The sequence below is a fragment of the Nerophis ophidion genome, linkage group LG19 (assembly GCF_033978795.1).
Source record: "Nerophis ophidion isolate RoL-2023_Sa linkage group LG19, RoL_Noph_v1.0, whole genome shotgun sequence".
NCBI classification, from domain to species: Eukaryota; Metazoa; Chordata; class Actinopteri; order Syngnathiformes; family Syngnathidae; genus Nerophis; species Nerophis ophidion.
In genome coordinates, this window is record NC_084629.1 from 16,140,748 (window position 1) to 16,158,712 (window position 17,965).

The 17,965-nt window shown below is 39.9% G+C and overlaps 1 protein-coding gene across 7 annotated transcripts in view; it reads left to right on the forward strand.

Annotated features, from left to right (window-relative positions):
* The first annotated feature begins 894 nt into the window (after positions 1–894).
* The window catches only part of LOC133538059 (phospholipid-transporting ATPase IH-like), a 98,473-nt gene continuing 81,402 nt past the window's right edge, over positions 895–17,965 (forward strand). For 5 of the 7 annotated variants that reach the window (XR_009802922.1, XR_009802923.1, XM_061879324.1 and 2 more), the window contains exon 1: positions 896–1,355. Coding sequence is in view for 5 of the 7 variants with exons in the window: in XM_061879324.1 (XP_061735308.1) it covers positions 1,317–1,355 (39 nt within the window). In the remaining 2 variants the exon portion in view is untranslated. Of the gene's footprint in view, positions 1,356–17,965 lie in introns of all 7 variants that reach the window. The other 2 variants (XM_061879323.1, XM_061879328.1) reach the window with 2 other exon arrangements.

A 17,965-nucleotide genomic window follows, 5' to 3' on the forward strand; every position in this document is an offset into this window, starting at 1 on the left:
CACACTAGAGTACAACAAACTAGTTAACAGCATGCAATGCCAGGCTTCCCACTAACTGACAAAGAAACCGATAACAGATTTGGTGTCCAGTTCAAAGAGTGACATGATTTATTAAAACATTTGAGAGTTGACTTTTGTATTTTACATGAGTTATTATTCGTACAAACATGGTGCAAAATAATTCATGATTTGTTAAAAAATGTTAGTGGCTAGCTAGTTAAAATGAGATATTGTGATTTCACAAGACTGTCTTAGAAGTGATCATTCGAAAATGTTCAATTTGATAAATGTGCACTTGGAGAAAATATAAAAAATAAAGTGTTGCATATTGATATTTATCTGTTTCTATATATATTTATTCTGAGAAATTATTAAGATGATCAGTGTTTCCACAAAGATAAATATAATTTATTATTAATAATAAAATATAGTTAAAGGTAAATTGAGCAAATTGGCTCTTTCTGGCAATTTATTTACGGTAAGTGTGTATCAAACTGGTAGCCCTTCGCATTAATCAGTACCCAAAAAGTAGCTCTTGGTTTCAAAAAGGTTGGTGACCCCTGGTATATACTATTTGACTGTGTCGTTTTAATTAAAAAAGAGTAACACTTGTATTCATATGTTTGTTTTTATTATCAAATAACTGAATAATGTATTTTTATTATTATTTTTGTTTCAATCTGTCTGCACTTAACAATAATGCGCACAAACTGCACATCCTTGACGTAAAACGACATACAAATATAAGACAATCATTGTTTTTCGAAACACTTTAAAAAAGATTTATTATTGATGAACGAGAATAATAAGTACATAATATGTATTTGTTTTATAAATACACCGTAATATAAATATATACTTTATTTATATATTTCGTCTGAGGCAGGAGACTCACCCAGTACGCATGCGCGTCCCAGTAATCTGACGACTCCGGTGTGCGTTAGTGAGTGTGGATTCCATCGAGTGGGCCAAGGCTGGCAGAAACAGCTCGACCACAACACCAGCAGCAGCAACACCAACACCCACTGTGGACTTTTTCCCGCTGGACCGCGCTCGCCTTTAACAGAGGACCGTCTCGCAAGGAGGACACATTTGTCCCGGCGTGTAGCTGGCGGCAGCGTGGGCGACACGAGAGTGGGGGGCGACCGAGCAGCAGATTGTGTGCGGGATGCCATGAAGACCACTACAGCCCACTGAGGAACATCGCGGACACGGCGGTGGTGGTGGACGATGAAGACGATGACGGCGATGGACACGAGCGAGGAGATCCATGCAAGGTAGCGTCCGAGAAGACAGCTGAGCGGTTTCAGTGGAGGATGGATCTCAGCCGGCTCCGGAACATCATCAGCAGATATGTAAGCGACCCCCATCTCACACTACATCAAAGCATTAAAGTGTTCAAGGCCTGCATGCTGTTCCTGCATGTTTCAGTAAATATGTCCACCTATTTACTTGAATGTCCCACTACCACGCACACACACAAACACACACGCACACACACACACACACACACACAACTATGGCTGCTGAATGTGTGCAATTGGAAATGAAACTTGGCTGGCCCACTTTTAAGTTGCTAAGTGGGAGCAACAACTTGCATGCAAAACACTTCATTAGGTACACCATCTATTGACAAATCCAGCACTTAAAAGGATAATAATATTCATATGCAACAGATATATGTGTGTGGTTCTCATAGCATTGGACTGTTTTTTTGTTCTTGCTGTTGATGGTTGCTGATTCGGTAGTTCTACCAACGTTTTAGGGGAAAAGCTGTCTCTAAAGTTTGATTTGATTGATTGATTGATTGAAACTTTAATTGGTAGATTGCACAGTTCAGTACATATTTCATACAATTAACCACTAAATGGTAACACCTGAATACGTTTTTCAACTTGTTAATCAATTCATGGTACAAATATATACTATCAGCATAAAACAGTTATCACACAAGTTAATCATCATAGTATATACATTGAATTATTTACATTAAATACAATCCGGGGGGTGGGATGAGGAGCTTTGGTTGATATCAGTACTTCAGTCATCAACAATTGCTTCAACAGAAACGGTGTAGGTCTTACTTAGTAGGATATGTACAGCGAGCAGAGAACATAGTCAGTTCAGATAGCATAAGAAAAAGTATATACATTAGAAAAATATTTGATTATTTACATTAGATTATTTACAATCCGGGGAGATGGGATGTGAATGGAGGAGGGTATTAGTAAAGGGTTGAAGTTGCCCGGAGGTGTTGTTTTAGAGCGGTTTTGAAGGAGGATAGAGATGCACTTACTTTTACACCTGTTAGCAATGCATTCCACATTGATGTGGCATAGAAAGAGAATGAGTTAAGACCTTTGTTGGATCGGAATCTGGGTTTAACATGGTTTGTGGAGCTCCCCCCGGTGTTGTGGTTATGGCGGTCGTTAAGGAAGTAGTTTGATATGTACTTCGGTATCAGGGAGGTGTAGCGGATTTTATAGACTAGGCTCAGTGCAAGTTGTTTTACTCTGTCCTCCACCCTGAGCCAGCCCACTTTGGAGAAGTGGGTTTGAGTGAGGTGTGATCTGGGGTGGAGGTCTAAAAGTAACCAGACTAGCTTGTTCTGGGATGTTTGGAGTCTAGATTTGAGGGTTTTGGAGGTGCTGGGGTACCAGGAGGTGCAAGCGTAATCGAAAAAGGGTTGAATGAAAGTTCCCGCTAGAATCTTCAAGCTGCTTTTGTTGACCAGAGAGGAGATTCTGTAGAGGAATCTTGTTTTTTTGTTCTTGCTGTTGATTGTTGCTGATTCGGTAGATCGACCAACGTTTTAAGGAAAAAGCCATTTCTAAAGTTTTATTAATTGATTGATTGAAACTTTAATTAGTAGATTGCACAGTTCAGTACATATTCCGTACAATTGACCACTAAATGGTAACACCCAAATAGATTTTTCAACTTGTTTAAGTCGGGGTCCACGTTAATCAATTCATGGTACAAATATATACTATCAGCAGTCATCACACAAGTTAATCATCATAGTATATACATTGAATTATTTACATTATTTACAATCCGGGGGGTGGGATGAGGAGCTTTGGTAGATATCATTACTTCAGTCATCAACAATTGCATCAACATAGAATTGGACATTGAAATAGTGTATGTCTTACTTAGCAGGATATGTACAGCGAGCAGAGAACATAGTGAGTTCAGATAGCATAAGAACGCGTATATACATTAGAAATACATTTGATTATTTATATTAGGTTATTTACGATCCGGAGAAATGGGATGTGAATGGTGGAGGGTATTAGTAAAGGGTTGAATTTCCTGGAGGTGTTGTTTTAGAGCTGTTTTGAAGGAGAATAGAGATGCACTTACTTTTACACCTGTTGGTAGTGCATTCCACATTGATGTGGCATAGAAAGAGAATGAGTTAAGACCTTTGTTAGATCGGAATCTGGGTTTAACGTGGTTTGTGGTGCTCCCCCTGGTGTTGTGGTTATGGCGGTCATTTACGTTAAGGAAGTAGTTTGACATGTACTTCGATATCAGGGATGTGTAGCGGATTTTATAGACTAGGCTCAGTGCAAGTTGTTTTAGTCGGTCCTCCACCCTGAGCCAGCCCACTTTGGAGAAGTGGGTTGGAGTGAGGTGTGATCTGGGGTGGAGGTCTAAAAGTAACCGGACTAGCTTGTTCTGGGATGTTTGAAGTCTAGATTTTAGGGTTTTGGAGGTGCTGGGGTACCAGGAGGTGCAAGCGTAATCGAAAAAGGGTTGAATGAAAGTTCCCGCTAAAATCTTCAAGCTGCTTTTGTTAACCAGAGAGGAGATTCTGTAGAGGAATCTTGTTTTTTTGTTCTTGCTGTTGATTGTTGCTGATTCGGTAGTTCGACCAACGCTTAAGGGGAAAAGCCGTCTCTAAAGTTTTATTGATTGATTGAAACTTTAATTAGTAGATTGCACAGTTCAGTACATATTCCGTACAATTAACCACTAAATGGTAACACCTGAATACGTTTTTCAACTTGTTTAAGTCGGGGGCCATGTTAATCAATTCATGGTACAAATATATACTATCAGCATAAAACAGTTATCACACAAGTTAATCATCATAGTATGTACATTTAATTATTTACTTTATTTACAATCCGGGGAGTGGGATGTGGAGCTTTGGTTGATATCAGTACTTCAGTCATCAACAATTGCATCAACAGAAACGGTGTAGGTCTTACTTAGTAGGATATGTACAGCGAGCAGAGAACATAGTGAGTTCAGATAGCATACAAACAAGTATATACATTAGAGAAATATTTGATTATTTACATTAGATTATTTACAATCCGGAGAGATGGGATGTGAATGGAGGAGGGTATTAGTAAAGGGTTGAAGTTGCCTGGAGGTGTTGTTTTAGAGCGGTTTTGAAGGAGGATAGAGATGCACTTACTTTTACACCTGTTAGGAATGCATTCCACATTGATGTGGCATAGAAAGAGAATGAGTTAAGACCTTTGTTGGATCGGAATCTGGGTTTAACGTGGTTTGTGAAGCTCCCCCTGGTGTTGTGGTTATGGCGGTCGTTAAGGAAGTAGTTTGATATGTACTTCGGTATCAGGGAGGTGTAGCGGATTTTATAGACTAGGGTCAGTGCAAGTTGTTTTACTCTGTCCTCCACCCTGAGCCAGCCCACTTTGGAGAAGTGGGTTTGAGTGAGGTGTGATCTGGGGTGGAGGTCTAAAAGTAACCAGACTAGCTTGTTCTGGGATGTTTGGAGTCTAGATTTGAGGGTTTTGGAGGTGCTGGGGTACCAGGAGGTGCAAGCGTAATCGAAAAAGGGTTGAATGAAAGTTCCCGCTAGAATCTTCAAGCTGCTTTTGTTGACCAGAGAGGAGATTCTGTAGAGGAATCTTGTTTTTTTGTTCTTGCTGTTGATTGTTGCTGATTCGGTAGATCGACCAACGTTTTAGGGAAAAAGCCATTTCTAAAGTTTTATTAATTGATTGATTGAAACTTTAATTAGTAGATTGCACAGTTCAGTACATATTCCGTACAATTGACCACTAAATGGTAACACCCAAATAGATTTTTCAACTTGTTTAAGTCGGGGTCCACGTTAATCAATTCATGGTACAATATATACTATCAGCAGTCATCACACAAGTTAATCATCATAGTATATACATTGAATTATTTACATTATTTACAATCCGGGGGGTGGGATGAGGAGCTTTGGTAGATATCATTACTTCAGTCATCAACAATTGCATCAACATAGAATTGGACATTGAAATAGTGTATGTCTTACTTAGCAGGATATGTACAGCGAGCAGAGAACATAGTGAGTTCAGATAGCATAAGAACGCGTATATACATTAGAAATACATTTGATTATTTATATTAGGTTATTTACGATCCGGAGAAATGGGATGTGAATGGTGGAGGGTATTAGTAAAGGGTTGAATTTCCTGGAGGTGTTGTTTTAGAGCTGTTTTGAAGGAGAATAGAGATGCACTTACTTTTACACCTGTTGGTAGTGCATTCCACATTGATGTGGCATAGAAAGAGAATGAGTTAAGACCTTTGTTAGATCGGAATCTGGGTTTAACGTGGTTTGTGGTGCTCCCCCTGGTGTTGTGGTTATGGCGGTCATTTACGTTAAGGAAGTAGTTTGACATGTACTTCGATATCAGGGATGTGTAGCGGATTTTATAGACTAGGCTCAGTGCAAGTTGTTTTAGTCGGTCCTCCACCCTGAGCCAGCCCACTTTGGAGAAGTGGGTTGGAGTGAGGTGTGATCTGGGGTGGAGGTCTAAAAGTAACCGGACTAGCTTGTTCTGGGATGTTTGAAGTCTAGATTTTAGGGTTTTGGAGGTGCTGGGGTACCAGGAGGTGCAAGCGTAATCGAAAAAGGGTTGAATGAAAGTTCCCGCTAAAATCTTCAAGCTGCTTTTGTTAACCAGAGAGGAGATTCTGTAGAGGAATCTTGTTTTTTTGTTCTTGCTGTTGATTGTTGCTGATTCGGTAGTTCGACCAACGCTTTAGGGGAAAAGCCGTCTCTAAAGTTTTATTGATTGATTGAAACTTTAATTAGTAGATTGCACAGTTCAGTACATATTCCGTACAATTAACCACTAAATGGTAACACCTGAATACGTTTTTCAACTTGTTTAAGTCGGGGGCCATGTTAATCAATTCATGGTACAAATATATACTATCAGCATAAAACAGTTATCACACAAGTTAATCATCATAGTATGTACATTTAATTATTTACTTTATTTACAATCCGGGGAGTGGGATGTGGAGCTTTGGTTGATATCAGTACTTCAGTCATCAACAATTGCATCAACAGAAACGGTGTAGGTCTTACTTAGTAGGATATGTACAGCGAGCAGAGAACATAGTGAGTTCAGATAGCATACAAACAAGTATATACATTAGAGAAATATTTGATTATTTACATTAGATTATTTACAATCCGGAGAGATGGGATGTGAATGGAGGAGGGTATTAGTAAAGGGTTGAAGTTGCCTGGAGGTGTTGTTTTAGAGCGGTTTTGAAGGAGGATAGAGATGCACTTACTTTTACACCTGTTAGGAATGCATTCCACATTGATGTGGCATAGAAAGAGAATGAGTTAAGACCTTTTGTTAGATCAGAATATGGGTTTAACGTGGTTTGTGGAGCTCCCCCTGGTGTTGTGGTTATGGCGGTCATTTACGTTAAGGAAGTAGTTTGATATGTACTTCGGTATCAGGGAGGTGTAGCGGATTTTATAGACTTGGCTCAGTGCAAGTTGTTTTAGTCGGTCCTCCACCCTGAGCCAGCCCACTTTGGAGAAGTGGGTTGGAGTGAGGTGTGATCTGGGGTGGAGGTCTAAAAGTAACCGGACTAGCTTGTTCTGGGATGTTTGAAGTCTAGATTTTAGGGTTTTGGAGGTGCTGGGGTACCAGGAGGTGCAAGCGTAATAGAAAAGGGTTGAATGAAAGTTCCCGCTAAAATCTTCAAGCTGCTTTTGTTAACAGTGAAACAGGGGTTAGTGCATTTGCCTCACAATACGAAGCCAGCAACACGTGACAAAGAAGTTGGGAAAGGTGGCAATAAATACTGATAAAGTTGAGGAATGGTCATCGATCACTTATTTAGAACATCCCACAGGTGTGCAGGCTAACTGGGAACAGGTGGGTGCCATGATTGGGTATAAAAACACCTTCCCAAAAAATGCTCCTTCTTTCACAAGAAAGGTTGCCCACATATGCCGGGTCCTCTCCAAGGTTTCTCACAGTCATCATTGTCGACGTCCCACTGGGGTGAGTTTTTCCTTGCCCTTATGTGGGCTCTACCGAGGATGTCGTTGTGGTTTGTGCAGCCCTTTGAGACACTTGTGATTTAGGGCTATATAAATAAACTTTGATTGATTGATTGAAGCCACATTCAGCACGTGTTACAACAGCGTGGCTTTGTAAAAAAAGAGTGCGGGTACTTTCCTGGCCTGCCTACAGTCCAGACCTGTCTCCCATCAAAAATGTGTGGCACATAATGAAGCGTAAAATACGACAGCTGAGCAACCGGACTGTTGAACGACTGAAGCTCTACATAAATCAAGAATGGGAAAGATTTCCACTTTCAAAGCTTCAACAATTAGTTTCCTCAGTTCCCAAACGTTTGAGTGTTGTTAAAAGAAAAGGTGATGTAACACAGTGGTGAACATGCCCTTTCCCAACTACTTTGGCACGTGTTGAAGCCATGAAATTCTAAGTTAATTATTATTTGCCAAAAAAATAAAGTTTATGAGTTTGACCATCCCATATATTGTCTTCGTAGTGCGTTCAATTGAATATAGGTTGAAAAGGATTTGCAAATCATTGTATTCCGTTTATATTTACATCCAACACAATTTCCCAACTCATATGGAAACGGGGTTTGTAGTACATAATAATAATGCATGTATATCCTTTCAAATGCAATAGCCCCCCCGCCTATGCTACTCTGTGCATTTTTTCCTGCTGCACAATAGTTTTCTTCTTGTCATCTTTGTACAATAAATACTCATTTACTTGCGCTAGTGTTGTAACGATACCAATATTTTGGTACGAGTACCGGTACTAAAATCATTTTGATACTTTTCTGTATTTCACTTAATAAATGGGACCACAAAAAAATTGCATTATTGGCTTTATTTTAACAAAAAATATTGGATTACATTAAATATATGTTTCTTATTGCAGTTAAGTCCTTAAATAAAATAGTTAACATGCTAGACAACTTGTCTTTTAGTAGTAAGTAAACAAAAAAATAATCCTAATTAGTCTGCTGACGTATGTAGTAACATATTGTGTCATTTATCCTTTTATTATTTTGTCAACATTATTAAGGACAAGTGGTAGAAAATTAATTATTAATCTACTTGTTCATATACTGTTAACATCTGTTTACTTTCTCTTTTAAAATGTTCTATCTACACTTTTGTTAAAATTAAATAATCACTTATTCTTCTGTTGTTTGATACTTTACATTAGTTTTGAGTGATACCACAAATTTGGGTATCAATCCGATACCAAGTCGTTACAGGATCATTCACTGGTCATATTTAAAGTCCTCATGTGTCCAGAGACATATTTCCTGAGTTTATAAACATAGTATACATTTTAAAAAAAGCGAAAGATATTGACATAATCACAGAAGTATCAACTAGATACGTGCCTTTCTTTGATATCATTACAGTGGATGTCAGGCATAGAGCCACAAATGGTGTTTGTTTGGGACGGCGTGGCGCAGTGGGAGAGTGGCCGTGCGCAACCCGAGGGTCACTGGTTCAAATCCCACCTAAAACCAACCTCGTCACGTCCGTTGTGTCCTGAGCAAGACACTTCACCCTTGCTCCTGATGGTTGCTGGTTGGCGCCTTGCATGGCAGCTCCCTCCATCAGTGTGTGAATGTGTGTGTGAATGGGTAAATGTGGAAGTAGTGTCAAAGCGCTTTGAGTACCTTGAAGGTAGAAAAGCGCTATACAAGTACAACCCATTTATCATTTATTTATCATTTGTTTACATTTTGATGCCGGTGAGCTACAGTGTGTAGTGAAGCATGTTCAGCTATTCCTCGTCCTGCAGGGATGATACTTGTAAGAAACTTACTTTGTCGCCATGGAGACCAGGATTAGTGATTTAGAAGTGGCTAAAACACTGCCGACGGCGGATGGACGTTAGCCGCTAGCTAGCTAGCCATGTCTTAAAGCACCTCTTCCTGAGGGTGTTTCAGTGTTACAACTTCACCTTTATCGTTAGTTTTTAAGCCAGAATGTGTCCATTCTCCCTTTTCTGTCTACACGCTGTCTGCTTGTAAGTACTCCGTGATTGTGTGCTGCCGAACATGCTTGTCTGCTCGTAAAACCAGCAATGACACGACGTGACGACGACGCGGGGGGCGGTACTTTTCAGGGGCGGTATCGTACTGAAAATTATTCATTAGTATCGCGGTACTATACTAATACCGTATGCTGTAAAACCCAAACCTGCACCCTGCCTGCCATGTTCTGTCTTTTTGAGGTCATGACCTCCGCTACAAAGAACATTCCTAACAAAAACAAATATGTTCTTGTCTTCCGTAAGAATTGTGAACGATAGGCAACATTCCCCCCAAAAAATTGCAGTTCCCCTTTGAAACACTAAAACATTTCATTCAACAACAAATATGCTTTAGTTTAGGGTAATTGTGTCAAACCTACGGCCTGCGGGCTGGATCAGGCCTGCGAACAGGTTTTATCCGGCCCGTGTGATGAGTTTGCCAAGTATTAAAATTAGATGCATTTTTTTTTTTTTTTAATGAAAGAAACAGCTGTTTTAAATGTGTCCACTGGATGTCACAATAGCAATTATTTTAGGACTAGCAAGAAGTACAAAGTAAAGCGTGGCTGCGGCTCCTCTCCCTCGACCCACATGAAACTTAAAACCTGCCGTTTTATGTCTTCTGCTTCGAACTCATCGTTATTTGGCACCCTTACTCCCCCATTATGTCTCTGTCAAAAATGAGGAAACGTTACCCTTTTGAATACTTTTTACCTCCGTTTCTGGACATGACAAAGGAGGTATTTACATAGACCTAAATCACGAGTGTCTCAAAGGGCTGCACAAGCCACAACGACATCCTCGGTTCAGATCTCACATCAGGGCAAGGAAAAACTCAACCAAGTGGGATGACAATGAGAAACCTTGGAGAGGACCGGTGCAATGGACGTCAAGTGGATCTAGCATATTATTGTGAAAGTCCAGTTCATAGTGGATAGTATGCGCCTGCCTTGAATTACTGCCGGGTCAAACTCGCTTCCCAAAAAATTAGCGTATGCTCAGTATTACCGCCTGGTCCAACTCATGGCGTCACGAGTGACACTTGAAGCCCTGTCATCATTTTCAAAATGAAGGAGGCTGATTTCAATACCGGTAATTTGAAATCGCATAAAGGGAAGAAGATTAAGAGCTATTCAGTAGGATTTAAGGTCCAAGCTTACATCACACTCAAATGTTTACTGCATGCCTTTGGTAAGCACAGGAGTGAGAAGAGGTTTTAAATTAATTAGTGCCCCGGCGGCAATTCAAGGAAATACGGTAATAGTGAGAGTCCAGTCCATAGTTGGGGCTGCAGGGGACCATCCCGGTTGAAGACAGGTCAGCAGCCCGTATATGTCCCCAACCAATGCACAGGCGAGCGTCCACCCCGGGTCCCGAATCTGGACAGCCAGCACTTCATCCGTGGCCACCGAACCCTCCACTAGGGAAAGCATGATTTGTTTTTTGTTCAATCCCAGAAAGACTGTGATTTCAAGTTTAATCCTGGCTTTGGAGATACACTGAGACGAAGTCTAAGCTCATTGTGTTTTTTAGGGGTGTAAAGGTACGTGTATTTCTATTGAACCGTTTCGGTATGGGGGTTTCGGTTTGGTTCGGAGGTGTAGCGAACGACACAGACATATTAAGTAGCGCACAGCACGTTTTGTAAAAAATGCACACCAAGGCACCATGAATTGATTTACGTACGGAATATGTACTGAATTGTGCAATCTACTAATAAAAGTTTAAATCAATTAAAAAAACAACAACACACGGTATCCTAGCATCGGGCTATGATAGACTGACCACACCTCCTCTTTTCACCGGACATGTCCTCTTTGCGGAGCTGTCCAGGTGGAGTTTCTTAAATGCCTCGAATGTCCGGCATTTAAAGTAGGGTTGCGTGTATTTTCAATGTATGTTCAAGGTTAAGAAGGTTAAAAACAAACAAAAAAAAGTGGTGCGCGCAGCAGCATTGGTGAGGGAGGGACAGAGACACAGAGAGCGAGAGAGTTATGATAAATGCGCATGCGTCGCTAGGCTCTGCTTTTTACCCATAGATTTATCAGATTTTATTTTTTGTTATCTATAGCAGAGGTGTCAAAAGTGTGCCCCGGAGGCCATTTGCGGCCCACAGCTAATGTTTTAAAGGCCCACGACACATTCTAAAAATACTAATAAAATAAACAAAAGTGAAATAAAAAAGCTTAAAGGCAAAATGTAATTTAGAAAAATTTGCAACGTTGATTAATAAAACAAAGCGTTTTTTTTTTCTTTCAAACTGTCATTGCTCAAAACATAATATTGAATCAAAATCAATGTTAGTATGAATTATTGACCTATCCAAGTTTCCGATTACATCAAATCAAATATTCCACTAGGAAAAATATTTTTGGTGGAAGATTTAGCAAATTTGTTAAATAAATAAAGCAAAACATTTATATTTTGTTGTTTTCTTACTGTACCGAAAATGAACCGAACAGTGACCTCTGAACCGAGGTACGTACCGAACCGAAATATTTGTGTACCGTTACACCCCTAGTGTTTTTGAAACTGCACCAATTTCCTCAGACTTTTAACAAACTTGAAGTGTTTTGTCCAGAGGATTATTTTTGATTTATACCTTTTCAGAATGTGCTTGGTTTCAGAAAACAACCTGAAGTGGTCTTTATTTGTAAGTTATCATGCCATGATTTTACCATTCCCGCCCACTTGGGAATAGATTTTCCTCCATGCGGCCCCTGAGCTAAAATGAGTTTGGCACCCCTGGTTTAGGGCCTTATTGATGAGGTCTACATGGAGGGTGCTCTCTATAAGTGGTAATGTGGGGCGCAGTGAGCAGCACATGGCGCCTGACTCTTCTCAATGGTGTCTTTCCATGGTCTGCGACCTTTTGAACGTGACCTTAAAGTGTCTCAGGTGCTCCTGGTAGATAATTATGTTTGTGTGGGTGCGTAGGGTGCACTTATTTATCATCTCGACTTTTCTCAGCCTGTACAAGTTTGCCTTGTGCCAGATGCTGCAGCAGAGCTCCTAATGAAGGGCTATCAGAAGCACACAAGCAGAGAAAGAGTGCGAGAAAGAGAGGTTGCGTCATTGAACCCTCTCACCTCATCTGTCACCTCGTTTTTTGCATCCCGGCTCCAACATTACATAGTCGACAGCGTATGAATCATTAATTCAATTATCCAGATATTGACTTGAGTAGGGACGTAAAGGGGATGATATATGTTTACTTGGCCCACAAACGTCCCATTAACCCTGCATTATTTCCAGCAGCCGCTTCTTTAACGAGGCTGCGCGGGCTGAAGGCAGGCATCTTGCGCTCTCTTCATACTAATTAACATGTCGCTATGCGCGGCTTTTTTCGTACAAGTTGGGCACCTAATGCAAACATTGCAGTAAAAAAGGATCCATAAATTGCTTATCCATCCATCCATCCATCCATCCATCCATTTTCTACCGCCCTTTTGGGGTCGCGGGGGGTGCTGGCGCCTATCTCAGCATATCGAGTCGTAAATAAGGGCAAAATGTTATGTTTATTCATCATTTGTTTGTTCTGCTGACCTTTTTGTGTTTTTACCGTTATTGTAGTTATGGGTTTTACAATTGTTAAGGGGTTTGTTGTGGGTTTGAAGATTGCCATAGTATATTTACTAGCACATTAAACTATGAAGTTTAGTAGAGGGCCACAAAATATGGGCCTGCCAACCACAAGTTTGAGACCACTGCTCATTGTGCAATACTTCATATCATCATTGTGTGTTTAATTTTGATTTACAGCGATTAACTTCATGTTTAGCTTTATTTTACCTCGGCCTGGGCGATATGGCCTAATAATAAAATCTTTTTTTTTTTTCACAAAAAATCTATTTACGATTACGAAGAACCAATTGACTAAAAATGACATTTTTCATTTGTTTGATTAAAAACTAGTAGTTTGAAATGACCCTGCATCTTACTCTTAGCAAGTTCTAATTTGAATAATGTTCTTTTTTACCAGATATTAACTTGTACTTTATTATGTAATTTTCAAAACACTAAATTAAAAGCATCCTGTATAAAGCGATACTTATGAATAAGATACTTCTTTTAACAAAAATGTTGCTTTGCACATTGCATGCAAATAAATAATAATCTCCAACATTGAGATTATTCATGTGAAAATCAAAACCTCTGTCTTGAATAAGATATTTGTCAATAAAAAAAATAGTATTATACATTGTATGCAAAAAGTAAAACATTGAAAAGACTATAATAATTTTAGGAAGTGTAGGGGTGTGTATGTGTGTGTGTGTGTGTGTGTGTGTGTGTGTAGGTGTGTGAATATATATATATATATATATACACACACATACATACATACATACTCCGGCTTCCTCCCACCTCCAAGGACATACACCTGGGGACAGGTTGATTGACAACACTAAATTGGCCCTAGTGTGTGAATGTTGTCTATCTGTGTTGGCCCTGCGATGAGGTGGCGATTTGTCAAGGGTATACACCGCCTTTAGCCCGAATGCAGCTGAGATAGGCTCCAGCACTCCCCGCGACCCCAAAAGGGACAAGTGGTAGAAAATGGATATATATGTATGTATGTATGTATGTATGTATATATATATATATATATATATATATATATATATATATATATATACACACACACGGTAATGCCATGACGGTATCAAACAAAAACTTGGTGTGTAGTTTTTTTCTCGCACTTTTGCTTTTTGTCAGAATAATACACTAACTCTCCCAGAATCCTTTGCGCAGCGCGGGGCCAACAAGGTGGGGGCATAGAACTGGATATCTAACTTTTTTTGTATTTAGGCTATTAAATGTCCCACTAATAACACATTTTATAAGACCACATTGAACATCAATCAATCAATCAATCAATGTTTACTTATATAGCCCTAAATCACTAGTGTCTCAAAGGGCTGCACAAACCACTACGACATCCTCGGTAGGCCCACATAAGGGCAAGGAAAACTCACACCCAGTGAGACGTCGGTGACAATGATGACTATGAGAACCTTGGAGAGGAGGAAAGCAATGGATGTCGAGCGGGTCTAACATGATACTGTGAAAGTTCAATCCATAATGGATCCAACACAGTCGCGAGAGTCCAGTCCAAAGCGGATCCAACACAGCAGCGAGAGTCCCGTTCACAGTGGAGCCAGCAGGAAATAAGTAACTGAACTTTGTCAGATGCTCTTTATTAGTAATTGTGAACATCTAACAAAGGTTATTATTCACTTACTCCGTAATTATTAATAATATTGTAATATTATAATGATTAATTAATGAGTAAAACTTGAATGTGTCATAATACAGAAGAGTTGGCTGACTGTTTTTGAGGTTGTGAACGCAATCACTGGCTGAGCCAAGTGTGAGGGTCTTTCAATACGCAATACCACATTTGTTTGTTTTGGTGTGATCACAGCAGAAAGTGACCAATGTTGTTAGATAGTATTTTGTTGCTGATGTTGTTTGGGCATAGTTACGGCCAACAGTAATCAGTTTTGCTCAAAAAAATAACTGTTGTTGCACTGCACCTCCTTCTCCTTCTCAGCTGATGTTGTCAATTTTTTTATCTGTTGTGACCACTTGTTGAAAATGGTACAGAATAATTTATGTTTATTTTCTGTAGAGTTTAAATTGGATTTGGATTTTCCCTTCGAGCAGGACAAAGGAGCAGCGCACAATTGCTTAGGCATGCACCTTAGAGGGAACATTGGTGTGGATCAAACCATTTTTTCAGAAGAGGCCAAGGGGGTTATTGAAATGATGAATATTATAAAATTGTATGACAGAGGAGTCAAACGCACGGCCCGAGGGCCGGATCTGTCCCGTGAACAGATTTTATCCGGCCTTTTGATTGATTGATTGATACTTTTATTAGTAGATTGCACAGTTCAGTACATATTCCGTACAATTGATCACTAAATGGTAACACCTGAATACGTTTTTCAACTTGTTTAAGTTGGGGTCCACGTTAATCAATTCATGTCCTGCGGAATGAGGTTGCTAAGTATAAAAAAGAACCTGACATTTTTGAATGCAAGAAACAGCTGTTTTAAATGTCCACTGCATGTCGCAATTCTTTGTATCTTTGTAGATTATGCTACACATGTACAAAATAAACCACATGTTAGTACATCAATCGAGGAATATGATCAAACTACATAAATAACATCCTGTAATTTGATTTTGATGTAATATTTTTTATCATGATAGATTTAAAAATTAACACCAATGAGTTGACTGATGAACATTACCACATAATTTATTCAGAAAATATAAATAATGACAAATAAGGTACAGGTACTATTAACCGCAACAGCTAATTGTAAAAAAAACCCAAAAAAAACATGATTTGTACAATTTCAGAATGTGCTTGTTCTTTTCTTAAACAAAGAAAACGAACTGAAGTTGTCTTTATTTTTTAGTTATCGTGCTGTGATTTTACCAGTCCGGCCCACTTGGGAGTAGATTATTCTCCATGTGGCCCCCGATCTAAAATGAGTTTGAGACCCTTGTTGTATGACTTGTCTTTGTTTTAATTCAGATTAATTCATATGATTATTATTATTGTCCGGCCGCAAACGGTGCCCACTGAAGGATGGTGCAGCAATATTGTTTTCTCAGTGGAAATTGGGAGAAATTTGTGAGAATGGTGACCAAGGGGTATTGACATGCGGGTTGGCACGTAAGGTTAACGTTAGCCATGTTTTGAATCTCCGCTAAGGGAGTATGGGGGCGAGTGAGGGCTGCAACGAGAAAAAACTCAAATGTATTGATTAAATCCGTGTATCGTCTTGGCTTGGTTTGACCTCATGGCCATTAATGAACAAGTGCTGTTTCAACACAGCAGCAACCGAACCAATAGTTGCAATAGCGGTAAGAAGCAAATAGCATATAACACTGATGAGTTGATAGTGAACAACAGTGCTGCAAGTATAATATGCATGCATTTTAAATCGCATGGAGAGCTATAAGGCCTACTGAAATTAGATTTTTTTATTCAAACAGGGATAGCAGGTCCATTCTATGTGTCATACTTGATGATTTTGCGATATTGCCATATGTTTGCTGAAAGGATTTAGTAGAGAACATCGACGATAAAGTTTGCAACTTTTGGTCGCTAATAAAAAAGCCTTGACGATGTGCGCGTGACGTCACCGGTGTAAGGGCTCCTCACATCCTCACATTGTTTATAATCTGAGCCACCAGCAGTAAGAGCAAATCGGACCGAGAAAGCGACGATTTCCCAATTAATTTGAGCGAGGATGAAAGATTTGTGGATGAGTAAAGTTAGAGTAAAGCACTAAAAAAAAAAAGAAAAAAAAAAAAGAAAAGGTGACGGCTCCAGGCGACGGCAGTGGGAGAGTTTCAGATGTAATTAGACACATTTACTAGGATAGTTCTGGAAAATCCCTTATCTGCTTATTGTGTTAATTGTATTTTAGTGAGATTACGAAGTCATACCTGAAAGTCGGATGGCTGCGGTGAACGCCAGTGTCTCTGAGAGGAGCCAAGATCACAGCTGCCTTTTTGAGCTGCAGGATGAGGTCGCTTAATCCACTGAGCCGACTTAATATCACAATTTTCCCATCTAAAAACTTGCTGGTTGACGTAGAGAAACATGTTCGCTTGACCGCTCTGTGTTAAAGCTTCACAACAAACAAAGAAACACCGGCTGTGTTTCGGTGCTAAAGGCAGCTGCAATCCACCGCTTTCCACCAACAGCATTCTTATTTGACGTCTCCATTATTAATTGAACAAATTGCAAAAGATTCAGCAACACAGATGTCCAAAATACTGTGTAATTGCGCGATGAAAGGAGACGACGTTTAGCCGTAAGTGATGCTGGGCTAATATGGCCCCTCCAACCAATAACGTCACAAACACGCGTCACCATACGCGTCGTCACTCCGCGACGTTTTCACCAGGAAACTCTGCGGGAAATTAAAAATTGTAATTTAGTATACTAAACCAGCCATATTGGCATATGTTGCAATGTTAATATTTCATCATTGATATATAAACTATCAGACTGCGTGGTCGGTAGTAGTTGGTTTCAGTAGGCCTTTAATAGAGATGCCGACAGGAAGTTGACTGCAGCCTGACTTTGTTGTACCACCAATTGATTTCAATGCAGGGTGTGTGCGTGCGTGTGCGTTGGTTTGCTCCACCGGTAGTAGTTGGTTTCAGTATGGCTTTAATAGAGATGCCGACAGGAAGTTGACTGCAGCCGGACTTTGTTGTACCACCAATTGATTTCAATGCAGGGTGTGTGCGTGCGTGTGCGTTGGTTTGCTCCACCCAGGCTCAGATGTGAGTCGATGTTATGGCTAATGAGATTTATCAGTAAAATGACCTCCTGTGCATGCTTTAGCGTGTCAGTGCACGTGTTATAATTTGTCTCGGCCTGCTCCTGCTGCGTGCCCTTTCATCATGTGGTAATAATAGTGGTGGCGTGATGTCTCAGTAAGGGGCGCTGCTGCGTGTGAGTGTCATGATCTTGGATGAGAAGCACGCCTGTATGCAGTATGTATGTGTGTATATACATATATGTGGTGTTGGAAGAGGACACAGCTATGAGAGCTTTCATGTGTTGCTGCTATGTTGTCACATCTTCATCTCCCTCT